Source organism: Elaeis guineensis, chromosome 13, assembly GCF_000442705.2.
Source record: "Elaeis guineensis isolate ETL-2024a chromosome 13, EG11, whole genome shotgun sequence".
In the NCBI taxonomy this organism is placed as follows: domain Eukaryota; kingdom Viridiplantae; phylum Streptophyta; class Magnoliopsida; order Arecales; family Arecaceae; genus Elaeis; species Elaeis guineensis.
Window position 1 is genome coordinate 55,546,568 of NC_026005.2, and position 24,763 is coordinate 55,571,330.

The following is a 24,763-nucleotide window of genomic DNA, read 5'->3' on the forward strand; positions in this document are numbered from 1 at the left end:
CTGCATAGCTATTGTGTGATCTAACAATGCATATCGGAAAAATAAATAAATAAATAAATCATTTTCTCACATAAAAAAAAAAATACAATCCCCACACCACCTGAAGAGCACCCTGATTCAACCTTTTCCCATGAGGTTCTTCTATCCGTCGTTTGAAGACACTGCGAAATGCTTTTCGATGATGGACTACGTCAAGGTCGTCTATGCTTTCAGAGAAGCCGATCAACCAATTGATCTACTTGCTGCGACGTCCACTAGAATGGTGTTTCATTTCTTGTCTCTATTTCCTCCCTTTGCCCATATGGCGGCTCTTGTCGACATGGTAGATTTGTTCTTCCTACATCCTTAGTTTACTGTTTGTTTTTCTTCTTGGGAGTTACGGCCCCCTCTATAACAAAAAAATAAAAATAAAAATAAAAGCATATCCCCAAAGGATATGCCATTGATAGTCCACTCCATCAGCATGCAATGCAAAAATTCCAAACCACTAAAACCGGTGGAACCCATTAACGGAGCATGCACTTGGAACGCACAAACTATGAGTTCAAGACATCGTCGTCACAAATAGCCACATAATTTTAATTATTTCGATTTTAATCAGGGTATATCAAATTCTCTGATTATAAGATAAGGAAGTGGGGATATTTCTTTTTCAAAAATAAAACAACCCTTGAAACATATTGAGATCCTGTAACCTGTATCCCGTTACAGGCTCCGTGTACAAACCTGCTCCTTATATGACGTAATCCGACCACGAGGTGTGGTCCATCGTCAGAGAGGCCCTCCTCCCGAGACGGACCGGGTTCTCTTTTCCACCGACCAGCCTCGCCGGGTTCCCCACCGCCGTCGTCCTCGCCGGCACCGCCCGCAGCACCACCGACCCCGCCCCGATCTTCGCCCCCTCTCCGACCTCCACGTTCCCCAGTATCTGCGTCCCCGCACCCACCAAGACCCCGTCGCCGATCTTCGGATGCCGGTCGCCTCTCTCCTTCCCGGTGCCACCCAGCGTCACGCCGTGGAGGATCGACACGTCGTCGCCGACCACCGCCGTCTCGCCGATGACCACCCCTGTCGCATGGTCCAGCAGCACACCTGACCCAATCCTCGCCCCCGGGTGGATGTCGACGGCGAACACCTCCGACGTCCGGCTCTGCAGCAGCAGCGCCGCCGCCGCCCGCCCCTCCGCCCACAGCCGGTGCGCCACCCGGTGGGCCTGCAACGCCAAGAACCCTTTGTAGTAAAGAAAGCAGTGAACCATCTTCGCGCACGCCGGATCCCGGTCCCTCGCCGCCCGAAGATCGGCCCTCACCGACCAGCCGATCTCGGGATCCTTGGAAAAGATGCTCAAGAGCAATTCTTGGAGACTGTTGGTCGGCATGAGATTTGAAAGACTTAGCCTGTTAGCAAGATGCGCTGCGAGGGCAGACTCGAGGGAATTGTGGGAGAGGATGAGATCAACATAGTAATTCTGGAGGACTGGCTCTTCTTCAACGTCCGACCGGGCTTCTTCTTGGATCCTTGCCCAAACGTCGTCGCCGGCGGCATCGCTGGAGTCGTTGGCAGGGATGGTGCAGTTAGAACGGTTAGCGACATCAGGCTGGGGGATGTTGATTACATACTTGGAGAAGAGAGCTCTGGCTCGGCAATTCTCGACGCAGGTGGCCATGTTTGATTACCTTTGAGTACACCAAAAGGTAAGGGACGAAGAAGGAACAACAGATGCTCGGAATTGGTGTTAGATGGCTGAGTGAAGAGTGGTTATATACACTTATAAGGCTTGAGAGTAGAAGGATCCGCGAAAAATGAGAGAAGAGGTGGTGTGTGAGGGAGGTTTTTCTTTATCTATTAATTGTTTTTTTATTTGGAAATATATTCCATGGGAAATGGCTGGTCTTTACGAGGGGCACGGTGGAGGGAGCATATGGTCAGAAATTGATGTATTTTTGGTGCACTCATTCAAAAGGAATAGGATAGAAAAAACCAGAGAATTTTAGGGACTTGGGATTCCCTGCGGCCAAGTTTGGTGCACAGCTTGGGACCCACAGCTTGGCAGATCTTGTGTGGCCACGGGGTTTTGCTTGCAGAGGATCCAGAAGGGATTAGAATGGTGACGTTTAGAGTGACGCCGCGGTCATATAATTAATCATTAGAATATTGTTGACTCAACGGAGGAGTTGCTGCTTGGAGTCTTGTCAAAAAAGTAACTAGTGTTTTGACTTGGAACTTGTTCTAAACTTTAGCTCTAAGAAAGAGCGAAGGGACATAACCGACAAACAGATCAGAATCTAATCACAAGTCTTTAATCTAATAGAAAAACGCTTAAACAACAACTCAATAATACTTAAATGCATGGCTAGGGAGTTATCCAAAAAAAAAGAAACATAGTTAAGGTTAGGCAAACGTAAAAGTTACCTTTGCCATCTCATAGTTCAACCAACATTTCTGCACCATAACTTTCGTCCGAAGTATTGAAACATTCAACGTTCTCGCTACACACATTTCTTCGATCCACCGTTTAGTAATCTCAAAGAATGTTATAATTAACAATAGCTCCTAGTATAACTTTCTACTCATAGTACAATCACAAAAAAGAATAAGAAAATAGTTTCAAAATCTGAAGGCCCTGAACAAAAAACCAGGCTGCACAAAAGGGCTTGGATCGTATAACAGGACTAACCCACGTATTCTTAGCCATGCAATAGTTGAAAGAGCAATTCTTTATGCACCGCACATGGTGATTCGCTCACGCACGAACCTGAAGATGTCGGCAAGAAAAAAAAAAAAAAAACTTAATTAACCCTATGCGAAAGCGAATCACCGCACGCAGTGCACAAAGAATTTCGCTAGTTGAAATACCAACCTGAGACTCAAGAAGGTGACATCCAAAGATCCGTTAAGCCAACAGAAAACACATTAACCAAAATTAAGAACCAGATACATCTCAAATCCAACTACTCAAGTGAATGGCGTGCTTTGCATTGTCACTTGCCTGTCATCTCTAGTGAGAACAGAGTGACAAACCCAAGTATAAAAAAAATTTACATTCTCCCTATAGATTTTACATTCAATTTAAAATGGAAAAAGAACTGGTCCTTTAGTTTCTAAAGAGGTTTCTGCTAGATGCAAATTAAAATCATTACCGAAAGCATAGAAGATAAAGAAGGCAAATGTATAATACAAGTACAACTGATATCAAAGCATGACCTCCACATCAACGCCTGCAGGAAGATCAAGCTGCATCAGTGAATGGCAGTAGGATACAAGATATCAATCAGCCGCTGGTGGGTCTGGATCTCAAAATGGAAGCGTGCGTCCTCATGCACATGTGGTGAATTGAGAATGCAATAGACTCGTCGCTTGGTGGGTGGAGGGACAGGACCTATTGTTTTGGCAATGGTGGTTCAAGCAGCTTCCAGCATCTGCTTGCATGAGTCCTCAATCAGGGGGTACCCAACAGGACCGTAGCTTGATTCTTATTTTCTGCTTTGGTGGCATCTGATAGTAAAAATATCTGAGTTAATGCTAAAGACTGAACACCAGAAAGCATTTAAGGCACAAACATGCATGCGCACTTGAGTTTCTGAGACTCTGAAAATTGCCAACTGAGTCCCTCCTTAAATGCATAAAAGGTGTACAAAACACATGCGCGCACGCGTGCGCGCACCCACGCACACATGCATGCACACACACACACACAGGAGTGCTATCTAAACAAATTATAACACGAACAAACCAAATCTTCCAGTGATTATGTTTATATATGATAGACCACTAAAAAGACCTAGCAAGGTGTAAACAGATACAAGAAATTCATGGACATCGCAGACCGAAACCAGCATTATTCAAAAATAATGATGCATCTTTTGTGTTATTTACTTTACCATATATTACACAAGGAATCACTGAATCAACAACAAACTCATTATTTATGCCAGCAGCTGCACATCACTGGGAATAGTATTGGGAATGCTGGTGCGCTAAAGAATCTAAACTACCAGATGCACAGGAAAAAAACAATTAAATGGATCAGAATTTATCCATTCAAATGACTTGCTAAAGAGATAAATATAAAGATAAATAATAATTATCTTCATATATGGTCACTACAATATACACTTCACAAGGTGGAAAGATGCTAGAGGCTGCCGAGAAAAGAGAAGGGGGAACAGGCATAGAATTTGTACTGTTGTAATTAGCCCAAGCAGGATTAAGGCTGACAATCCAAAAGGGCATACAATTTCTACTGCCCATGCATTCAAATTATAATTTCTGCTTACCACAAGGTAGTAATATGGTCCTGAATCTGACATGCTCTGTGATCCCCCAGCCATTAAATAAATCTTACAAGTTCCATTGAAACAGGTGGGACAGATATCTATGGTCAGCTCCTAAAATATGCAATCTGTAATTAGTTATCAACTTGGCAAAATCCAGAGCATCTTTAGATGGTACAATTTCATCCTCTGAACCATGAACAGTCAAGATCCTGCAGTTTTGGTCAATTGAAAGGTATGCAGCATGCATATCAGTTCCTATGTGATCCAATAGACATTTTCAGTCACACGGTGAATTATTCTCCCCATTTTGTCCCTTACATCAATGAACCATCCTCTTTTAATCTATGCATAAAGTCCTTTTCTAGGCATTGTTCAATGCCTCTTTCCGCATAAAAGTGACCAGAGATACTAATTACTTTTGATATATCATGATATTTAGAAGCATATAGAAGGACCAGCTTGATCCCTTCACAACGCCCAATAATAGCTCCCGTTTCATGCTTCTGCCTGAAAAAATAAAAAATCATAGCAAACAAGTCCTCATCATCTCTCAAATAATTACCATTATCAGATAATCCTTCACTGTCTCATTTCAAGCAAAATCAAAATGAAAGACACTGATATTTCCAATTGTTAGTACATCAGACAAATTCAATATGGTTTTGCTTTCCTTAGATGATTGGAATGTGAAGTTCCCACCAGATTCTCAAGTGTTCCTTATTACTATATTCTGTTGAGAAATACTGGAATTTGTGTGTGGGGATGAACATATCTGGGTAATAGGCCTTCTAAGCAGGACAGGTGAATAGAAGATGTTCAAGGAATATAAGAATCTGAATGGAATTGTATTGTGGCAAGCAGAAAGAGGGAAATGATGCAGTAGTCACATTTAGCGATTCTAAATAGCATGGCTTAGTTAATGAAAGATTCCTTGATGAATAATTGCAGGATGTGTTTCAGCTGGAAGCCCAACCATTGGTGCTATGAAGCCAAGGTATCGGCCCATGAAAGATTGCTGTTACATATTAACACTGCCTTCTCCAAGGTGCTACAGATCATTCAGAGACTTAGCTAGATTCTTGGAGTAGATAAGTTGCTTAAGGCAAAATACCAAGTTGAAATTTTAAGCATGATCGATGTCTACTTGCAAAATATAAAATAGTCTCCAAGGAGGCATCTTTAAGCTACAGAGATTAATATGAGACATACAACTTTAGAAGAAAATGTAGCCACTTATGCTTCAAGCAAGCAGCAACAGTAGAAAGCTTACAATTTGAAAGATCATTACGACAAATCTTACACCTGCCAACCATTTTTCTTGTTTTCTTTTATGAAACGAAAGGGGAAAAGATATAATTTGTCTATAATTCCACTACAATATATAAACCAAAGGGTTTGAGTCTGGTCATGCATGGAATCAAATGCTGTCACAAATTTAATTTTTAAAGAAGCATTAATGCTAAAGCCTTTTGCAGGTGCTCTTTCTTTTGAAGCCAGACTCCCTTCCATTGATCGACTCCCCAGAACAGTGGGAGTGCCAGTCATCCTGGAAAATTGCAGCAAAAACATATGTGTGTATATATATATGTATATAGGAATTATGAGTCTGGGTCCTGCCATGCATGTTGTTGGATGTTTCTCCTATTTCAGATTTTAAATAAATACTTAAATTCCAATGCCTCTTATAGGTGGACTCTATCTTCTGCAGCTGCTACCCTTCATAGATGGACTTCAAGGAAAAGCAGGACTGTCGGTTGTCCTTAAAAATTGTATAGAACAATGGAGATTAAAGGAACTATGTGGTAACAGTAGGAATGAAAGTCCATCCTTCTCTCCCTGTGAGATGATTGCATCTATCTTTATGTATTATTCCCCAATCTTTAATAAACGAATAGATCTTTGCCCTGCTCTCTTTTAAGATGGAAGCAAAAGAGGTGCTAGGGGGGTGCAAGGGGGTCCAACCTCCTTGTGTAGGGATCCCATGTGTCAAACAAGTGGTACACACGATCGCAATGATTTGGATGCTAGTATTTCGATGTAGTTCAAAATTATCCTACACAATGCAGTTTTCATTATATCAAAAGGCCCAAGAAAAAGTATATACTGATGCATCTATGGGTCGCAGATCATCAAAATCAAGAATAGTATATCTAGTTTTTTTTTTCTGTAGTTTCTGATATATTTAATCATTTATTGGTCTTTGTAGTCTATAGCTGAGTTAAAAGATCTGAAGACTTGGTAGATAATTAAAATAAGTCTAGATGCTGTGGCAGTAACACTCCACTACTCTTCATATAGTACCCATGAATAGTAACTGGGTGCTTATGGAGTGTATCATGAAGATTTAAGTTTAGGTTAGAGTTTCTTTATCATAAATAGGGTCCTTTGAGTCAATGTAATGAGTTTTTGTTATTTGGGAGGAAAAAAAAAGAGATTTTCTTCTTCTCCCATGAAAGTTGGTGAGCTATTCCCCCTCCCCCCTCTCTCTTCCTTATTTCTTGTCCTTCCTCTTCATTCTGTTTTATTATTTTACATATTTATATTGATTTGATTGACTGCTAACATAGTTGTAAAAACTGGCCCATGGCCAACTTGGCCAAGGGCTCGAGTCGCCGAGTCATTAATCCAACCACTATGTCAATCAATCAAACTAGCTTATGATTTGAAAATATTTAAAAAACTAGCTTATAACCCTATGCCATGCATGGGATGCAATTTTCTTTCTTGAAAAAATATTTTATTTTATTGATTTATTAATACCTTCTATTTATATTTCAAAAATAATTAAAATAATGAGAAAAAAGTATTTTGTGCATAATATAATTTATATTTTATATATAAATCAAATAGAGTCTCAACTTCGCTTTGGAGGCCCGCATCATCTCTGAGGGCATGATCAGCCAACAGTCCGACCACAAAGCCTCTGATCTCATCCTCCAGCTCATCCGCGAGGGCAAGATTGCAGGTTGCACCATCCTCCTCGCCAGCCAGTCCAACATCGCTAAGACCGTCATTACCATGGGCCTCACCAAGTCTCTTGGCCAGGAGACCTTCTTTGCCACCATCTCCGACTCCGAGCTCTTCTCCCTCGAAATGTCCACGATCGAGGCCCACACCCCGCAACAGTAGAAAGCTTACAATTTGAAAGATCATTAGCGACAAATCTTACACCTGCCAACCATTTTTCTTGTTTTCTTCTATGAAATGAAAGGGGAAAAGATATAATTTGTCTATAATTCCACTACAATATATAAACCAAAGGGTTTGAGTCTGGTCATGCATGGAATCGAATGCTGTCACAAATTTAATTTTTAAAGAAGCATTAATGCTAAAGCCTTTTGCAAGTGCTCTTTCTTTTGAAGCCAGACTCCCTTCCATGATCGACTCCCCAGAACAGTAGGAGTGCCAGTCATCCTGGAAAATTGCAGCAAAAACATGTGTGTGTGTATATATATATATAGGAATAATGAGTCTGGGTCCTGCCATGCATGTTGTTGGATGTTTCTCCTATTTCAGATTTTAAATAAATACTTAAATTCCAATGCCTCTTATAGGTGGACTCTATCTTCTGCAGCTGCTACCCTTCATAGATGGACTTCAAGGAAAAGCAGGACTGTCGGTTGTCCTTAAAAATTGTATAGAACAATGGAGATTAAAGGAACTATGTGGTAACAGTAGGAATGAAAGTCCATCCTTCTCTCCCTGTGAGATGATTGCATCTATCTTTATGTATTATTCCCCAATCTTTAATAAACGAATAGATCTTTGCCCTGCTCTCTTTTAAGATGGAAGCAAAAGAGTGCAAGAGGGGTGCAAGGGGGTCCAATCTCCTTGTGTAGGGATCCCATGTGTCAAACAAGTAGTACACATGATCGCAATGATTTGGATGCTAGCATTTCGATGTAGTTCAAAATTATCCTACATAATGCAGTTTTCATTATATCAAAAGGCCCAAGAAAAAGTATATACTGATGCATCTATGGGTCACAGATCATCAAAATCAAGAATAGTATATCTAGTTTTTTTTTTTCTGTAATTTCTGATATATTTAATCATTTATTGGTTTTTGTAGTCTATAGCTGAGTTAAAAGATCTGAAGACTTGGTAGATAATTAAAATAAGTCTAGATGCTGTGGCAGTAACACTCACACTACTCTTCATATAGTACCCATGAATAGTAACTGGGTGCTTATGGAGTGTATCATGAAGATTTAAGTTTAGGTTAGAGTTTCTTTATCATAAATAGGGTCCTTTGAGTCAATGTAATGAGTTTTTGTTATTTGGGAGGAAAAAAAAAAGATTTTCTTCTTCTCCCATGAAAGTTGGTGAGCTATATTCCCCCTCCCCCCTCCCTCTTCCTATTTCTTGTCCTTCCTCTTCATTCTGTTTTATTATTTTACATATCTATATTGATTTGATTGACTGCTAGCATAGTTGTAAAAACTGGCCCATGGCGGCCAAGGGCTCGAGTCGCCGAGTCATTAATCCAACCACTATGTCAATCAATCAAACTAGCTTATGATTTGAAAATATTTAAAAAACTAGCTTATAACCCCATGCCATGCATGGGATGCAATTTTTTTTCTTGAAAAAATATTTTATTTTATTGATTTATTAATACCTTCTATTTGTATTTCAAAAATAATTAAAATAATGAGAAAAAAGTATTTTGTGCATAGTATGATTTATATTTTATTTATAAATCAAATAGAGTCTCAACTTCGCTCTGGAGGCCCGCGTCATCTCTGAGGGCATGATCAGCCAACAGTTCGACCACAAAGCCTCTGACCTCATCCTCCAGCTCATCCGCGAGGGCAAGATTGCAAGTTGCACCTAGGGATGGCAAAATTAACCCGACCCGATGGGTATACACCCTACCCGAATCCGGTCAAACCCGAAAAATAGGGTTTGACTGGGTTTGGGTTCGGGTTTGGGTAAAACCCGAAAACTATAGTACGGGTATGGGTAGGGTATGGGTAGTGCTATTTTCTACCCGAACCCGACCCGAACCTATGGATATGGATAATATCCGAACCCATATCCGAATATATATATATATATATATATATATATATATATATATATATATATATATATATATATATACATATATATATATATATATACATATACATATATACATATCCGAATATATATATACATATACATATACATATATACATATCGGAATATATATACATATACATATACATATACATATATATATATATATATATATATATATATACACACACACACACATATATACACACACACACACATATACACACACACATATATATGATCTCTCTCTCTTTCTCTCTCTCTCTCTATATATATATATAATTATATATATGTATGTATGTATATGTATGCATGCATATATGTATGCATGTATGTATGTGTGTGTGTGTTAGAAGTGTGTATGTGCGTATGTATGTATGTATATATATATAATTGGTAATTCTATTTTTGATTGATAATATGCATAAAATTATTTTATTTTTTTTTTGGTATAGAATGGATGGGTATGGGTTGGGTATGGGGTGGGTATGGATTGGGTATGGGAAAATGGGTTATCCACGGGTATCCCCGAACCCGTTGGGTATGGGGATGGGTATTTCTTTTCTTACCCGATTGGGTATCGGGTAGGGTTTGGGTATAGAGTATTAAGTTCGGGTTTGGGGATGGGTAGTATACTACCCGACCCAAACCCTACCCATTGCCATCCCTAGTTGCACCATCCTCCTCGCCAGCCAGCCCGACACCGGTAAGACCGTCATTACCATGGGCCTCACCAAGTCTCTTGGTCAGGAGACCCTCTTCGCCACCATCTCCAACTCCGAGCTCTTCTCCCTCGAAATATCCACGATCGAGGCCCACACCCAAGCTTTCCGCCTGCTTTGCTCTTCTCCTCCGGAGCTTGCCTCCTCTTCTCCTTTTTCACTATCATGGCAGAACTCAAGATGCTCTCAAAGAACCGGGATCTCATCCAGATCAAGCATATCAACACCTACTCACGCATCCACGATATGGGCGTCGATTCCGCTTTGGAGGCTCATGCCATCCCCAAGGGTATGGTCAGCTAGCAGTCCGCCTACAAAGCCACTGACTGCATCCTTCAACTCATCCGCAAAATAAATACACATGTCACTCATCAAGAAAATAATAATATTATGATTTAAAAATTATTTATCCTCCTAAGCAACATCCCTTTTTTCAAGCAAATAAATCCCATGCCCAAGCACTCCCACATCCCTTGGTTTTCATGGTGGGGCCTAGCCACATAAAGTGCACCCAATTACCCATTGTTTTCCTCATAAACAAAGAAATCCCTCCCGCTTCCTTGTAAATAAAGATCCCTCCCGCTTGGACACATGTCAAATAGAGATTTTTGCATTTTAACACATGTCAAATGGAGGCTAGAGCCTCTATTTATATATATATATATATATTAGATTAAAAAATTAAAAATAATTAAATATAATATAAAAAATAACTATCTATAAATATTTTATTTTTCAATGAAAAATATTTACAATTTTTACATTAAATACCACTCTATAAAACACATTGATCTACATTCTACACTACTCTTTTATTGCATCAAAAATAGAAGAAATTATGATACAATTAATTTTTAAGATATGTTATTCAAGTTGTAAATAGCAATTTTTTTATATTTTTAAAATAGCAAAGTTTTAAAAATATTCAAACACATAAAATAAGGCATAAATTTTTCTTTATTTTTCATCAAAGAGAAAAAAGATTTATTTATCCTTTTTTTATTGGAAAAAATTGATTATTAAAATAGTGAATAAATGCCATTTTCCGAATGAAAGATATGACTTATATTGCTTGATAATTTATCAACAAGCAAAGGTTGTCCTAGTGGCTGAGAGTTTTGTGAATCAACTCGAGGATATGTGTTTGAATCCTAATTCATATGTTTTGTTCCCAAAACTTCTGCCGACCAGTTTACCCACTATCCACTGGCCTGGTTGACCAGGTTTTGGAGAAAACAGGCCAGGTCACCAGCTCTCATGAGGTTCCATTGCATTTCTTGTCTTGTATGAAAACCGAACTATCCTGGTATTCGGTTCGCAGGTTTTCCAGTTTTTATAACTATGTTTGCTAGTTTATTGATTAGCTCACTGGAAGTCCCGGACAACACAGAGAAATCTTCTGGAACCCTAGTAAAACCTCTTAAAGGGCCTCCAAACCATTTACAATAGAGCTACATCAGATACACTGTGACACTAATAGAAGTAATTTTTTGTTGATTGACAGTTGCACAGCGAAGCCTGGACCATGCAGCTAAAGAAGCTAAAGAAACTAAACATAGAATTCGATCCAAATCCACCATGCATCAGAAAGTAGGTTTATACAACCACTGACTGTCTTAATTCAACTGGCTCACCAAGACCATGTATTCAGGTTTAGATCATCATGCATTGGTCATTTTAGTAAAGTTTGGTTCAGCATTTCCATCATTGAAAAGTTATACTTCAGGGTCATGCCAAAATAGGATGATTCCCCCATTGCATCCATTATCAAAATCATACATTAATAAATTAATGAAAGCGCATAGGGAGCGATGATAATTTTGCAAGTTCTTTAATTACTCAAATCATCAATTAGGAATTAGAATACAGAAAAATTATTAATTAATTTATGGACCTCCAATCTTGAATATTCTCAGATCTGCCTTTGACTTCAACTTTTTGATTGGTCCATTATTTCCCCAATGCACATCATGTACATAATTCTTAGGTTTATGAGGCATTAATTAAAACCCCACATTGTGTAGTTATAAATTTAGCAGAAACATCTTGACAACAACAAAAAAGAAATAAGTTCCAACTTCCAAGGCTCCATATGATAGGCATCAAAAAATAATCTCAAAAGCTTGAACCTTGAAGTGCAGATAAACACATTCTATTTTACTCCATGATGAAATATTGCAATTTCCATATTAACAACGCTGGAGACTCTATACCAAAAGAGACCACTGAAAAAAGACAGTTCGCATGTCAAGACGCATATACAAAAAATACTATGGCAAAAACCAAGGTTTATGGTGCTGGTACCAAGACCCGAATCAAACGACCGGCAGCACAATTTGGTATGCTCCTGTGCCGTTTCATATCGGGCACAAACTAACACAGCAGAGAGGATGGGGGATAGGGAGAACGGAAGAGAGGAAAAGAGAGATAGGAGGGGTTGGGAAGGAAAGGAAAGGAGGGAGAGAGATGAAGGCTAGTGGAGCCCATACCAGCATAGTAGTGAGGGCGAGGGAGAGGAAGCATGTGAGAGAGGAAAAGAGAGAGAGAATGAGAGGGAAAGGGGGGGTGACTTCATTGGAAATCGGCAAAATAAAAAAAGAAACAGAGGCTTCCGCCCCTATTTTGATTGGGAGGAGGTAGAAACCCCTCCTCCAACCCTCTGACAGCCTCGACCCTCTCTCTCCTTCCCTCCCCCTCTCTCTCTTTTCCTCTCTTTCATTCTTCCTCTTCTCCTCTTTCGTCGCTTTCTCTTTTCGAATGGTGGAACCGTCTCAATCCACCACCAACATAGCTCAATATGCCTCAAACAAGCAGTTCCAGATGGTTCCACAATCTTTGGCAAGAAGAATCATGACTAGAAATGTGTCCTTCTACCTAAATATGTCAAAGTGAGAGATAAATTAGACTTCCTAAATGAAACTAACATTAGTAATTGTCTTATTTGGGCTCCAAAATGAAATAGTTGCTTATTTTTGATAACCCCTATAGAAAATTTCTTTGTGCCATAATATACTCCTATTTAAGGAACTCAATGGACCATAATTTCCAAATCTCTTAATTCCTCCTATGGCATCTCTAGAATGGTATCATCTTTTAGTTGTAGTCTCCCTAGTATGTACAGCTACAATGAAATGAAATGTCCAAGAATCTATATATATATATATGGTTGTCCAACTAAAAAAATATGTACTCTACATGGAATCTTGCAATGATCAAACCCTAAAGACCAAAATGCAACTAAAAAGACTAACCCCACTAGCAAAAACAAAGGCAAATGTCTATTGACAAGCTTGGAGGGAACATCAAATAGGTATATATAAGCTTGTTTATCACAAAGCGTGATCCGGGTTTGGCACATAAGATATATGGGAATCAATGGTTTAAATCCCGACGGGACGGAGGCATCCTGGCCATCCCGTCTCGTTCTTTTGGAATTCTGACATCAAGGATGAATGCAGAATGCCAAAAGGCTGAAACCCACTCCGACCTCAGTCCCGGCCCTCCCATTTTCATCCCGATCGAATCAGGCACCGGCACGGCCACCCTAATGGTGCCCTTCTTTTTTGGTCGAATGCCAATGCCTGATGATGCTTCGAATAGGTCATTCGTCTTCATGAGGAGAAGAATGAAGGAGAAAGGATACTAACCTCTTCTTTTTTTCGCTAGCGAGTCGGAGTCAACATCATCACCGAAGGGAGCATGATCTTCTCCCTTCGATTCCGCTTTTCCAAGAGGAGAGCACTCCGGGAGGGAGGATAACTCGGGAAGGAAAAGGAAGGAGAGAGAGGAGAAAAGAGGGAGACCGTCGGATTTTTCGATGAAGAGCCAAGCCAACCGAGAGGTCGGACAGGGAGGAGGGAAGAGAGAGGACCGGAGACGACGGCGGAAGGGCAGGAAATAGGGTTTGGAGCCTTCGGGCTCTTACGAGGCCACTCAAGATTCAGGTCAAATCCCGAAGCATATGCACGATGGATAGTGCACAATCGAGAATCGATGAAAATCGTAGGGTAGCATGGTGTGTTAACAGGAGTGGGATTTGACGCGGTCCAATTGCACCAAATGTGTGCAATAGGAAGGCCGCGTCAAAGGCCTCGTCCTCATCTTACAAAAAAAAAGCTCGTCCTCGCACCTGTGACTCCATTTCGCGCCAACACACTGGACTAATTTTATCATAACCGTGACTTTACTTGATCTTCACGCCCATGTACCCGATTGTGACATTTTTATCGGCATATGAATTCGGCCGACATACAAACAAAAGTTTAAAAAATAATGGAACTCTCGCATGATCAACAGTCCGATATTCGATATAATTAAAATAATAATTTATCTATTCATGCATAAGCTGTTTAGGAATTTTGTCGCATCCATGCTTGTGATATCACATGACTAATTTTGTTGGTCATGTGAATTCGATTGACATACAAAGACGAGTTGAAAAAAAATAATGGAATTCTCACATGGTCGATAGCCTGATGCTCGATATAATTCAAATAATAATCTATCTATTCATGCACGAGCGATTTAGGTTGGGGCTGCTCTTCAAATTAGGCAAACAATTTCACCTACAAATGCCTTACCTTAGAAGTGGGAGGAAGGAAAAAGACTTAAAGAATCGCTCAAATCAGATTCCAGTCTCCAGCCATTATTTTCAGTGAAACCGTTGGGACTCATAGCGGTATTCCCCTACCCAAGTGCTCTTTTAATCTGTTTCTTTGAAATTTTTAGATCTCCAAAGTTAAGCATATTTATTTTATTAAGTCTTATCATGTTTCATAATACATCATAGGCCTTGGTATTAAATAGAACCGATCTATTATAAATATATTACTTTTGAGATTCAGATATATTTAAAGAATAAATAAATCAGTAAAACTTCAAGATAAATTCAAAATAATAATAATTATATATATAAAAGGACATCCCAAGTATATACCGAGACGCCCGATTAGGACGGCCATAGGGATGGGGCGGGACACGGGGCATCCTGTTCTAAGCAACAATCGGAACGCCCCAATCCCAGAGATTTAAAACTTTATCCTAAACCAACTTTTGACCTCGGTCCCGACCGTCCCATCTTCATCCCGACTAGTTCAGACACCAGCATGGCCGTCCCGATTGTGCTCCTTTTTTTGGCCGAATGCTGATGCTCGATGATGCTTCGAATGGGCCATTCATTGTCGAAGGGAAAAGAATGAAGAAGGGATACTAACATCTATTTTTCGCTGGCGAGTCGGCATCGGTGTTATCGCCGGAGGGAGCACAGTCTTCTCCCTTCGATTCCGCTTTTCTACGAGAAGAGCATGCCGAGAGGGAGCACAACACGGAAAGGAGGAGAGAGAGAGAGGAGAGAGGCCGTCAGATTTTTCGATGACGAGCCAAGCCAACCAAGAGATCGAAGAGGGAGGGAGGAGAGAGGACCGAAGGCGACAGTAGAGGGGAAGGAAATAGGGCTTGGAGCCTTCGGGCTCTCGTGAGGCCGTTCAAGATTCAGGGCAAATCTTGGAGCATATGCACGGTGGATAGCATGCCATCAGGAATCGATGAAAATCATGGGGTAGCATGGCGTGTTAACGGGCATGGGATTTGACGTGGTCCAATTGCACCAAATGCATGCAACAGGAAGGCCGTGCCAAAGGCCTCGTTCTCGTCTTACCAGAAAAAAAAGCTCGTCCTCACACCCGTGACTCCATTACGCGCCAACACACTAGACTAATTTTATCATACCCGTAACTTTACTTGATCTTTATGCCCATGCACTCGATTGTGACATTTTTATCGACATATGAATTCGGCCGACATACGAACAAAAGTTCAAAAAATAATGAAACTCTCGCATGACCAACAGCCCGATATTCGATATAATTAAAATAATAATTTATCTATTCACGCATGAGCTGTTTAGAAATTTTGTTGCGTCCATGCCCGTGATATCACATGACTGACTTTGTCAATCACGTGAATTCGAGTGACACACAAAGATGAGTTAAAAAAAGGTGATGGAACTCTCGCATGGCCGACAACCCAATGCTCGATATAATTCAAATAATAATCTATCTATTCATGCATGAGTGATTTAGGTCGGGGTTGCTCTTCAAATTGGGCAAACAATTTCACCCGCAAGTGCCTTACCTTAGAAATGGGAGGAAGAGGACTTAGAGGATCGCTCAAATCAAGACTCCAGTCACCAGCCATTATTCCCAACGAAATCGTTGGGACTCGTAGAGGTATGCCCCTGCCCAAGTGCTCTTCTAATCTATTTTCTTTGAAATTTTTAGATCTCCAAAGTTAAGCATATTGGTTTTATTAAGTCTTGTTATGTTTCATAATGCATCATAGGTGTTAGTATTAAATAGAACCGATCTATTATAAATATATTACTTTTGAAGTTCAAATATATTTAAAGAATAAATAAATTAATAAAACTTTAAGATAAATTTAAAAAAATAATAATTATATATATAAAAGGGCATCCCAAGTATGTACCGGGATGTCCGATCGGAACGGCCATGGGGATGGGGCGGGATGCGGGACATCCCGTTTTGGGCAAAAATCGGGACACCCCATCCCACAGGATTTAAAACCTTGATGAGAATATTTCAAGACAAACACTTTGACCATGAATAGGGGCACCTTGGGTACAAGAAGGTCATATATCTGCCAGAAAAGTGCCTGGGCAGGCTAGCTAATGGCATGAACTTGAGGTGTTTACAGGTTTCCAACTTTTCAATCTCCCACAAGCCCAATATGGGGATGGTTCCATACAGCGTAATATACAACAATAAAAATGTCTAAGGATATGAAAAAGTGCTGAACAACTAGTAAATGACCTTTTTTTTTAATTGAAGGAAGCTCGCATTAATGAAACAATATTAATAAAGAAAATGAAGAAAAAGGTGTGACACTTCCACAGAAATAAGTGGGCACTTTAGAGTACTGTTGTTTAAAAATAAAACAATTTAGGGCTTATTTTTCTGTTTCCATGGAACACCGTGTCATAACATGTTGTATAAGAGCATCAAAAAATGTTGGCATCTCAGAATTTCCCATAATCTAAAGTATCCAGTTAATACTTCAAGCTAATTTACACTTTTTATTTTGTATTTGTTTTGGACCCTCTGCCTTATTGCCTCACTAGGGTCCAACAAAGGATGAGATTCTACTATTTACACTTCCCCTTTCACCATATTTCAGATAAAATTTCTTATTATTTTTGTTTTTAAAAAAACACTTGAGGCTCTCCATGTTGAGGTAGTGTGGGTGCAACGGAATTTAGACAAAGGCAAAAATAGAAGCAAAAGACAAAAATATCAAGGAATGCAACAAAAGGAAAGCAAAAGAGTCAAATTGATTAAGATAGCTTCAGATCAGCTCAAGCTTGAATAAACTTCTGCGGTGGACAATAACCTCTACCTAAATTTACCAATTGAGAATCAGGTTATTCATCTCATACCAAAGGACCAACTAGCAATCAAGCTTTCCAAACAAAAATACGATCCATGTTTCGAAGGGATTCCACAGGTAACCAAACATCAGAAATGACCAATGGAGTGACCCAGAATCTTTATACTCCTATGCAAGATTTTCCAAGCAAGCTACAACCCAAATCAAGTTTTTCAAATATTTAGCTATATACAAGGAGACTCATCAACATGCAAAAGTTCTTGCCAGACAAAATCAATGATGGAGGATATTTACCATAATCTCTTTCGAGCTATATTATTTTAAGAAAAGTATTTAACTTTAAAGAGGCATGATCCAAGTTTTCAAATATTAATGGTTCTTGAAAACATTTTCTTCATTCTCCATCTTTTCTATTGATAAAGTCCCATTCCGAGAAAAAGGAAAATGAAAAAATGTAACAGTCTGGTACTTTGCAAAGAATTCTATTACCTCAGCCATCTTGAAATTTTAATAGCTGGATTAACTCCAAATTTGTCAAACTATAATCAGTACATAAACTGTTAATGATCAATAGCAAAATTAATATATGTCATTGATCCACGCCTCAAAATTGATGTTGCTTAGTATAGGACAATGCATTCCAACCTGTCAAGGAAAAGAAAGTGCATCTCTATTCTCTCCAAAAGACACCAATGTTTACAAATATATCTAGTCAGCTATTCTTGGAGCCCCTTTCGTTGAAAGCAGCCAACTCTACATATCTTCTGATTAATCTATATAAACTTTGAAGTAAAGTTTAATTCAAGAGATATTTGAAGTAGCTAGTGTTAACAGCAAACCCAAGCATAACTAATAGAATATTAGGTCCTCAGGTTTTAAAAGTGTAATCTATATAAGCCAACCTACATTTTCAGATCAATGCATCTAGTGGATCTGCATTATTATCATAAATAAGGTGTACTCATAGTTTGAATTGAAGAATAATAGTAATGGCAATCCCAAGTTTTCAAGCATTCAGCTTCCTCTAATGAGGTGACTTGCCCATGGTATTAAGTAAAACCCCATACATGCTTCTCATACAAATGTTTAATTCAAAAATTTTGCATTATAACTGAACATATAAAAGTCAAAAGAGAATGGTCAACGACATGATATTACAATCTACCACAAAAAAGTGGGAAAAGAAAAAGAATGCAGATAGACCTGGTGATAGGCTGACATGTATTAACCAATCTGAGCTTGTCAAATGTATTCTGAAGCAGAGGTTTACTTGAGATGTCATGAAACATATAAACTCATCCCATTCAGTCCAGATGCCAAACTAATATGCTTAATTCTCAGAAAGCGCTCAAATGAAATCTGAATTGCTCCTGAGCCACAGACGTCCTATTCTACAAGTCGCAAAATCATAATCACAGCAGATGACTAATCTAGTTCATATTTCTCATACTCCAATGTCCAACAATATTAACCCCCAATTGCCAAGCAGAAACCTCACACTTCATGTAATGCACTAGTTTAAAATTCAAATAGACCACTCCGTACATTCCAAGAAGGCAAGAACAAAAATTTACCAACCAAATATCTCAATTTCATCGAAAAACTAAAAAATAAAGAAGTCAGCATTTATTTTAGGAAAAAAAAAAAAAGCAAAATTGAACATTCTCTAAGCCATAAAACTAACAGCAAAGCAGCGAGACCAAGAAGCAGAATGACTTCATTTCATGCATTTAAAGGAAAAATTAGACACAGATACCTTCTCAGCATCATCTCTAACAGCAAGAGGTGAAGGCCCAGAACCCTCGGATTTCTCCTCGACCTCCAAACCATTTGCAACCAAACAAATGATAAATTATCACACTCTTTAGTCTTGAACAAAGGCAAAGTCGAGAGAAAGGTCACCACCCGAATATTTTGCTTCAAGAATAATGCTTGACTGGAAATATATGCTGCAGATTATCAGTCACATCTACAATTTAAGCTTGCCAAAAAAGATTTATGATAAGTTACTGCTTCCACAAAGCTACCTATAACGAAGATAGTATACTTATTATTGTAAATGACAATAAAAAGTTCTTGTTCATGCTTCATGATAAGTTAACTATTTATATACTCCTTATTAACATCATCTACAAAGTGCCAAATAACATAGAAAAAGTATAGATATCTTTAATAGAGTAAATAAACACATGAAGGAAAGAAGATGCTGACCTCAGTGAAATCATTAAGTTAACTGCAGCTCTAGGGGTAGCAGCAGATTAAACTCAAATCCCCTACAGAGTTCATTGGAATAGGCTTGTCATCCAACAAGATCAGCAGAGCTGCTCTCAGCAAAATATAAATAGCATCCAAACACAACAATAGGATATTGGCTGCTTTCCACAACAAATCATGCCAAGAACATAATCCCTCAAGCAAATTCCACAAAGTCCAACAACTTTTAATAAGAATTACTTTCTCACATGCTGTCTATGCAAAATAGAGGCAAAGAATACTGCCTAGTCACAGTACAAGATGCATTAAGTTCCCGCAACAAATGTATAAAAGATGTGGAGGCAATTGTCAAAACCCTATCCACAAAAATAAATCCATGTTTAGCTCTTCTAATCTCTCCAATTGTACAATGTTAGACTTGATGTTTTGTGGGCCCTCAGCAACAGTCTAGCCATACCATCTTTTCTTTCTTCTTCCGCATTTCTCATTTCTCAACAATGTTCATTAGCTTCTTAACTCAAATTGATTGGAACTAAATAAACTATCAAAATATACCTCCGGAATAAGCCTTCCCCTAGCAGCCCCCAATTGCAACCTATTGGCCAAGTAGCTCTTTCCAGATAAAAGAAGCCCCTCAAAAAGTTCAGCCAATAAATCCTCATCAGGAGCCATCCATATCTCCAACATGTCCATCAGCACTTCAATTGCCCCTTCAAAGTCTTTGTTCTTGCAAAAGGTAGATATCAACAGCTTGAACGTATCATAATTTGGATGACAACCACTCCTTTTCATGGCCTTATACATCTGAAATGCCCTCTCTGAATTTTGCCTCTTGCACTGCCCAGATATAAGAGCAAAAAAAGTCGATGCATTTGGAACAAGGTTCTCTTTGTCAAGCTCCTTCACAAAGTAGGCAGCCTTCTTTGTCTTCCCTTCATTACAGAGACCCATAATTAGAGCATTGTATGTTATTATATCAGCCTCCACCCCACTTTTTAACATCTCCTCATAAAGCCTCATACCCATCTCACTGTTGTTAATCGGACTATAACCATTGATCAAAGTATTGTAAGTCACAGTGTTCGGGCTCACATTGGCGGCTTTCATCTCATTGAAAACTTTATTGGCGTCTTGCAATTTCCTTTCCTTACAGAACCCATGAATGAGTGTATTGTAGGTCACCACATTTGGTTCTAAACCCTTCTTCCCCATACCATTCTTGACCTTCGTAGCAGCACCCATAAGCCCATTCTTACAGTGTGCGGCGACCAAAATATTGAACGAAGAAACGGTGGGACTAAACCCCAGAGTCTCCATTTTCCCAAACAGCTCCAAAGCCTTCTCTAAGTTCCCCAAGTTACAGAGAGCACACATGACCATGTTCAGAGTATAGACATTCGGTGACATCCGGCACCGCTGCATCTCCCGATAGAAAGCCAAAACGATGTCGGACCGACCCAAATCAAGCAGCGAGCTCATGAAAGCATTGCAAGATCGGATATTTGGAAGGAATCCATAGTCCCTCATCCGGAAAAACGTGTCGGTGGCGTTTCTGAACTTCTTCAGGTGGGCGTAGGCTTTGAATATCGAATCGAAGACGCCCGGCGTCGAATCACAAAGGCGGTACGAGTAGAGTATGGCATCGAAGAGCTCCTGACTGGAATTTTGGGTTCTGGGGATGAGCAATTCTCGGAGAATCGACTCGGCAGACTTGAATTTCTTGGCCTTGGTGAGGATGTGGAGGATTATGGAGTGAGTGTCTAGGTTTTGTGAGCTGGGTTGGTGGAGGGCGGCCCAGTCATAGAATTCGAGGGAGAGGACGGGGTCACGCTGGATTCGGAGGAGGAGGTGGTTGGTCCGAAAGGGGGTGAGGCCAGCGGCAAGGGCAGCGAGCTTGGGCCACTCACCGTGGACAAGGTGGCTGTGGGCGATGGCGACAAAGTCATGGTCCTGGCCCCGTGGCTCTGGGATTGTTCGGTGGGGGATTGGGAGGAAGCTAGAGCTCGTCGCGCGATTGGATCTACAGTTCCTATTAGCATGATCAAAGGAGGTGTAGAAGCGGCGAAAGGTGAGATTTTTCATACCAGATCCTGGAGGGCTTTTGGTTGAGCGGAGGAAGGAGCAGGATATGCGTATGCTTTGAACCTTAAGCCTGGTTTAACCCTGCCGACCCAACAGATAATAAAATTATGTCCTCTCCTACCCAAAATCCTTCTCTATTCTCTCTTGAACTTTAATTTAATACGATTGGATCATCAAACTTCCAAACTTATTCAATTCAGATCACAGTCCTGAATTCCAACCCCCCCAAAACACCCTCTTTTTACTGAGGTTTCACTTCCTAGTTTCATTCCTCCTTCCCTTCTATCAATTAGAGATCGGCGATGGCTGCGGCACGTATGGATCATACATAAAGATCAGCGGCTGATCATGCATGTTGTTGGGATATACCGATTAACCCCCATACGCCGACTTACCCTCGGATCGGTCTGACCGACGACCGACGGATGACTCCGACCGACGCCGACTCTACCGACCGTACTGATCGACGACTGCCGATAGTAGCTGCCGACATTGTCCGACTGAAAGAGTATCGGCCGAACCGACTCATGCTGTTCCCGACCAATCGAGCGGCCGAACCCATATTGCCGACTCACTGTCGGGGATTGTAGCCGACGTCCGACTTAAGCAAGATACCTGACCAGCCGACGGTGCCTCCGGATCATCACCCAACATCCCACAACCAAATACCGATGTATGGTCGGTCGGTTTCCTCAAACGCCGTACGACTACTGGGGGCCGCCGTCCTGACAAAGGCATGCGGCATAGCTGCCCTGGGACATTGTCCTGCCGAAGACATGGGTTCGTTCTGACAACCTGCGACGATTTGACAGCCCACGGCGACTCTGACAGCCTCCGACGATTTGACAACTCCTCCCATTGTCTGCGCCATTAATGACGGTGCCATGCCACGCTCTACTATAAAATGAAAAAGGCAACAGCGCTGGGAGAGGTTCTTTCGAAACCCCTGAACTCCCCCCTCTCTAGCTCTCTCTTTCTCTCTCGCTGAGCTCCTTGATTCTTTTCTATTGTTGCCTAGTCTCCTCTCTGACTTGACCGTCGGAGGGTCCCCACCGGAGTCACTTCCGATCAGTGCGGACTTCTTTTGCAGGCGCTCGTTCCCGACGACCAGGCGACGAGGGGATTGGCCGCAACAGGTTTTGGCGCGCCAGGTAGGGGGGATCACGACCTCCATAGCACTCGAAATATCCTTTCGAAATGACAAGAACCAGAGCTCAGCGATCGAGGGCTACCGGGTCGGCGAGGCACTCTTCCCACCGGAAAGAGGCCTCTCCACCCTCCATAGCGGAACCCAGCTCTCCGCATCCGGTGGCAACTACGGAGGTGCAAATCGCGGCGATCGTGCGGCAAATGATCGTTCTGACGGACACAGTCAAAAGCCTCCAATAGCAACCGACTCAGTTGCCGCAACCGCCGGCAGAACAACCGGCGATGCACCCTATGCCGTCCAAAAGCAGCCGCCGACGCCTGCGTCAGCTCCCGTCTCCTCCTCAAGAGCAACCGCCTCAGCACTCCCGTCGAGAAGGAGCAAGGCGGCCACGGCGTGACCCTCACCGGTCTCGGCGTCTCTCTCCTTCCCAACTGGAGCGGGCAAAGAAGGGGAAGCGGCCGAGGACACCGTCTGCCTCACCCTCACATTCTTCGGGAGGTTCGACTCCTGGGGTTTCTCAACACCGACGGTTGGACGACTACGAATGCAGGTTCGAAGAAATCGACCGTCGGCTCGCTCAACTCCAGGTGGATGGCCAGAAGTCTTCGAACGACGTCGACTTTCGGACCACCCAACCTCTCTCCCGACTCATCCTCGACGAGCCGATCCCTAGTCGGTTCAAGGTGCCGCACGTGGAGCCTTACGACGGCTCCGCCGACCCAGTTGACCACCTGGAGAGCTACAAGGCTCTCATGACGATCCAAGGGGCGACCGATGCTCTTCTTTGCATCGGCTTCCCCGCCACACTTCGCAAAGCTGCCAGGGCCTGGTACTTCGGTCTTCGATCCGGAAGTATTCACTCCTTTGGACAGCTTGAGCACTCTTTCGTGGCCCACTTCAGCACCAGCTGGAAGCCACCACGAACCTTGGACAGCCTTTTCTCCCTCAAAAAGGGAGAAAATGAGATGCTCTGATACTTCGTGGTGCGATTTAACGCGGCCACGCTTGAGGTCCGGGACCTCAATGAAGACATGGCCATCTCGACCATGAAGCGGGGGTTGAGGGCATCCCGATTCACATACTCCTTGGACAAGACCCTCCCCCGGACGTACGCCGAACTGCTGGAGCGCTCATATAAGTACATGCGTGCAGACGAAGGAGCTTCCGACCGGCGCCTGATCGAGTTTAAGGGCTCGAAGGAGAAGCAAAGGAAGGGTCGGGCCCCTGCCGAGCCTAGCAAGCCCCCGACCGACAGTCGGATTTCACCCCCGCGACGGAACCAGAGGTCCCCTCGACGACGAAGTTCGAGGCCAACGTGCCCCAGGTATGACTCCTATACTCCTCTCTCTGCTCCTCGTACGCAGATCTTGATGAAGATCGAAGGAGAAGAATATCTGCGACAGCCTCGACCTCTGAAGGCAAAAGGCCCCGACCAACATGGCTCGATCGCCGATCACGAATCAACGGCTCGATCATCGATCGCCGAATCAACAGCTCGATCACCGATCATCGAACCGACGGCCTCAGCCTCTGAAGGCAAAAGGCCCCGACCATCATGGCTCGATCGTCGATCGTCGAATCAACGGCTCGATCATCGATCGCCGAACCAATGGCCTCGACCTCTGAAGGCAAAAGGCCCCGACCAACATGGCTCGATTGTCGATCGTCGAATCAACGACTCGATCGTCGATCGTCGAACCGACGGCCTCAGCCTCTGAAGGCAAAAGGCCCCGACCAACATGGCTCGATTGTCGATCATCGAATCAATGGCTCGATCGTCGATCGCCGAACCGACGGCCTCGGCCTCTGAAGGCAAAAGGCCCCGACCAACATGGCTCGATCGTCGATCG

At 41.7% G+C, this 24,763-nt stretch overlaps 2 protein-coding genes across 7 annotated transcripts; both read right to left on the reverse strand.

Moving 5' to 3' along the window:
* Positions 1-558: 558 nt before the first annotated feature.
* LOC105032793 (serine acetyltransferase 1, chloroplastic) lies at positions 559-1,841 on the reverse strand. Its single transcript, XM_010907359.4, has one exon. It carries the CDS (start codon positions 1,664-1,666, stop codon positions 734-736), a length of 933 nt encoding a protein of 310 aa, XP_010905661.1. The 5' UTR covers positions 1,667-1,841; the 3' UTR covers positions 559-733.
* A 1,114-nt stretch (positions 1,842-2,955) lies between these two features.
* LOC105032794 (uncharacterized) lies at positions 2,956-22,033 on the reverse strand. Of its 6 annotated transcripts, XM_073247798.1 has the most exons (4): positions 19,679-22,033; positions 19,224-19,403; positions 4,278-4,784; positions 2,956-3,495 (listed from the first exon to the last, which is right to left on the reverse strand). In XM_073247798.1, the coding sequence occupies exon 1, from the start codon at positions 21,761-21,763 to the stop codon at positions 20,186-20,188; it is 1,578 nt and encodes a 525-aa protein (XP_073103899.1). In that variant the 5' UTR covers positions 21,764-22,033; the 3' UTR covers positions 2,956-3,495; positions 4,278-4,784; positions 19,224-19,403; positions 19,679-20,185. The 6 variants fall into 6 exon arrangements, with proteins under 6 accessions (XP_073103899.1, XP_010905662.1, XP_010905663.1 ...); XM_010907360.4 differs by lacking the exon at positions 4,278-4,784; XM_010907361.4 differs by lacking the exon at positions 4,278-4,784 and having other exon boundaries at positions 19,224-19,416.
* Positions 22,034-24,763: the final 2,730 nt, after the last annotated feature.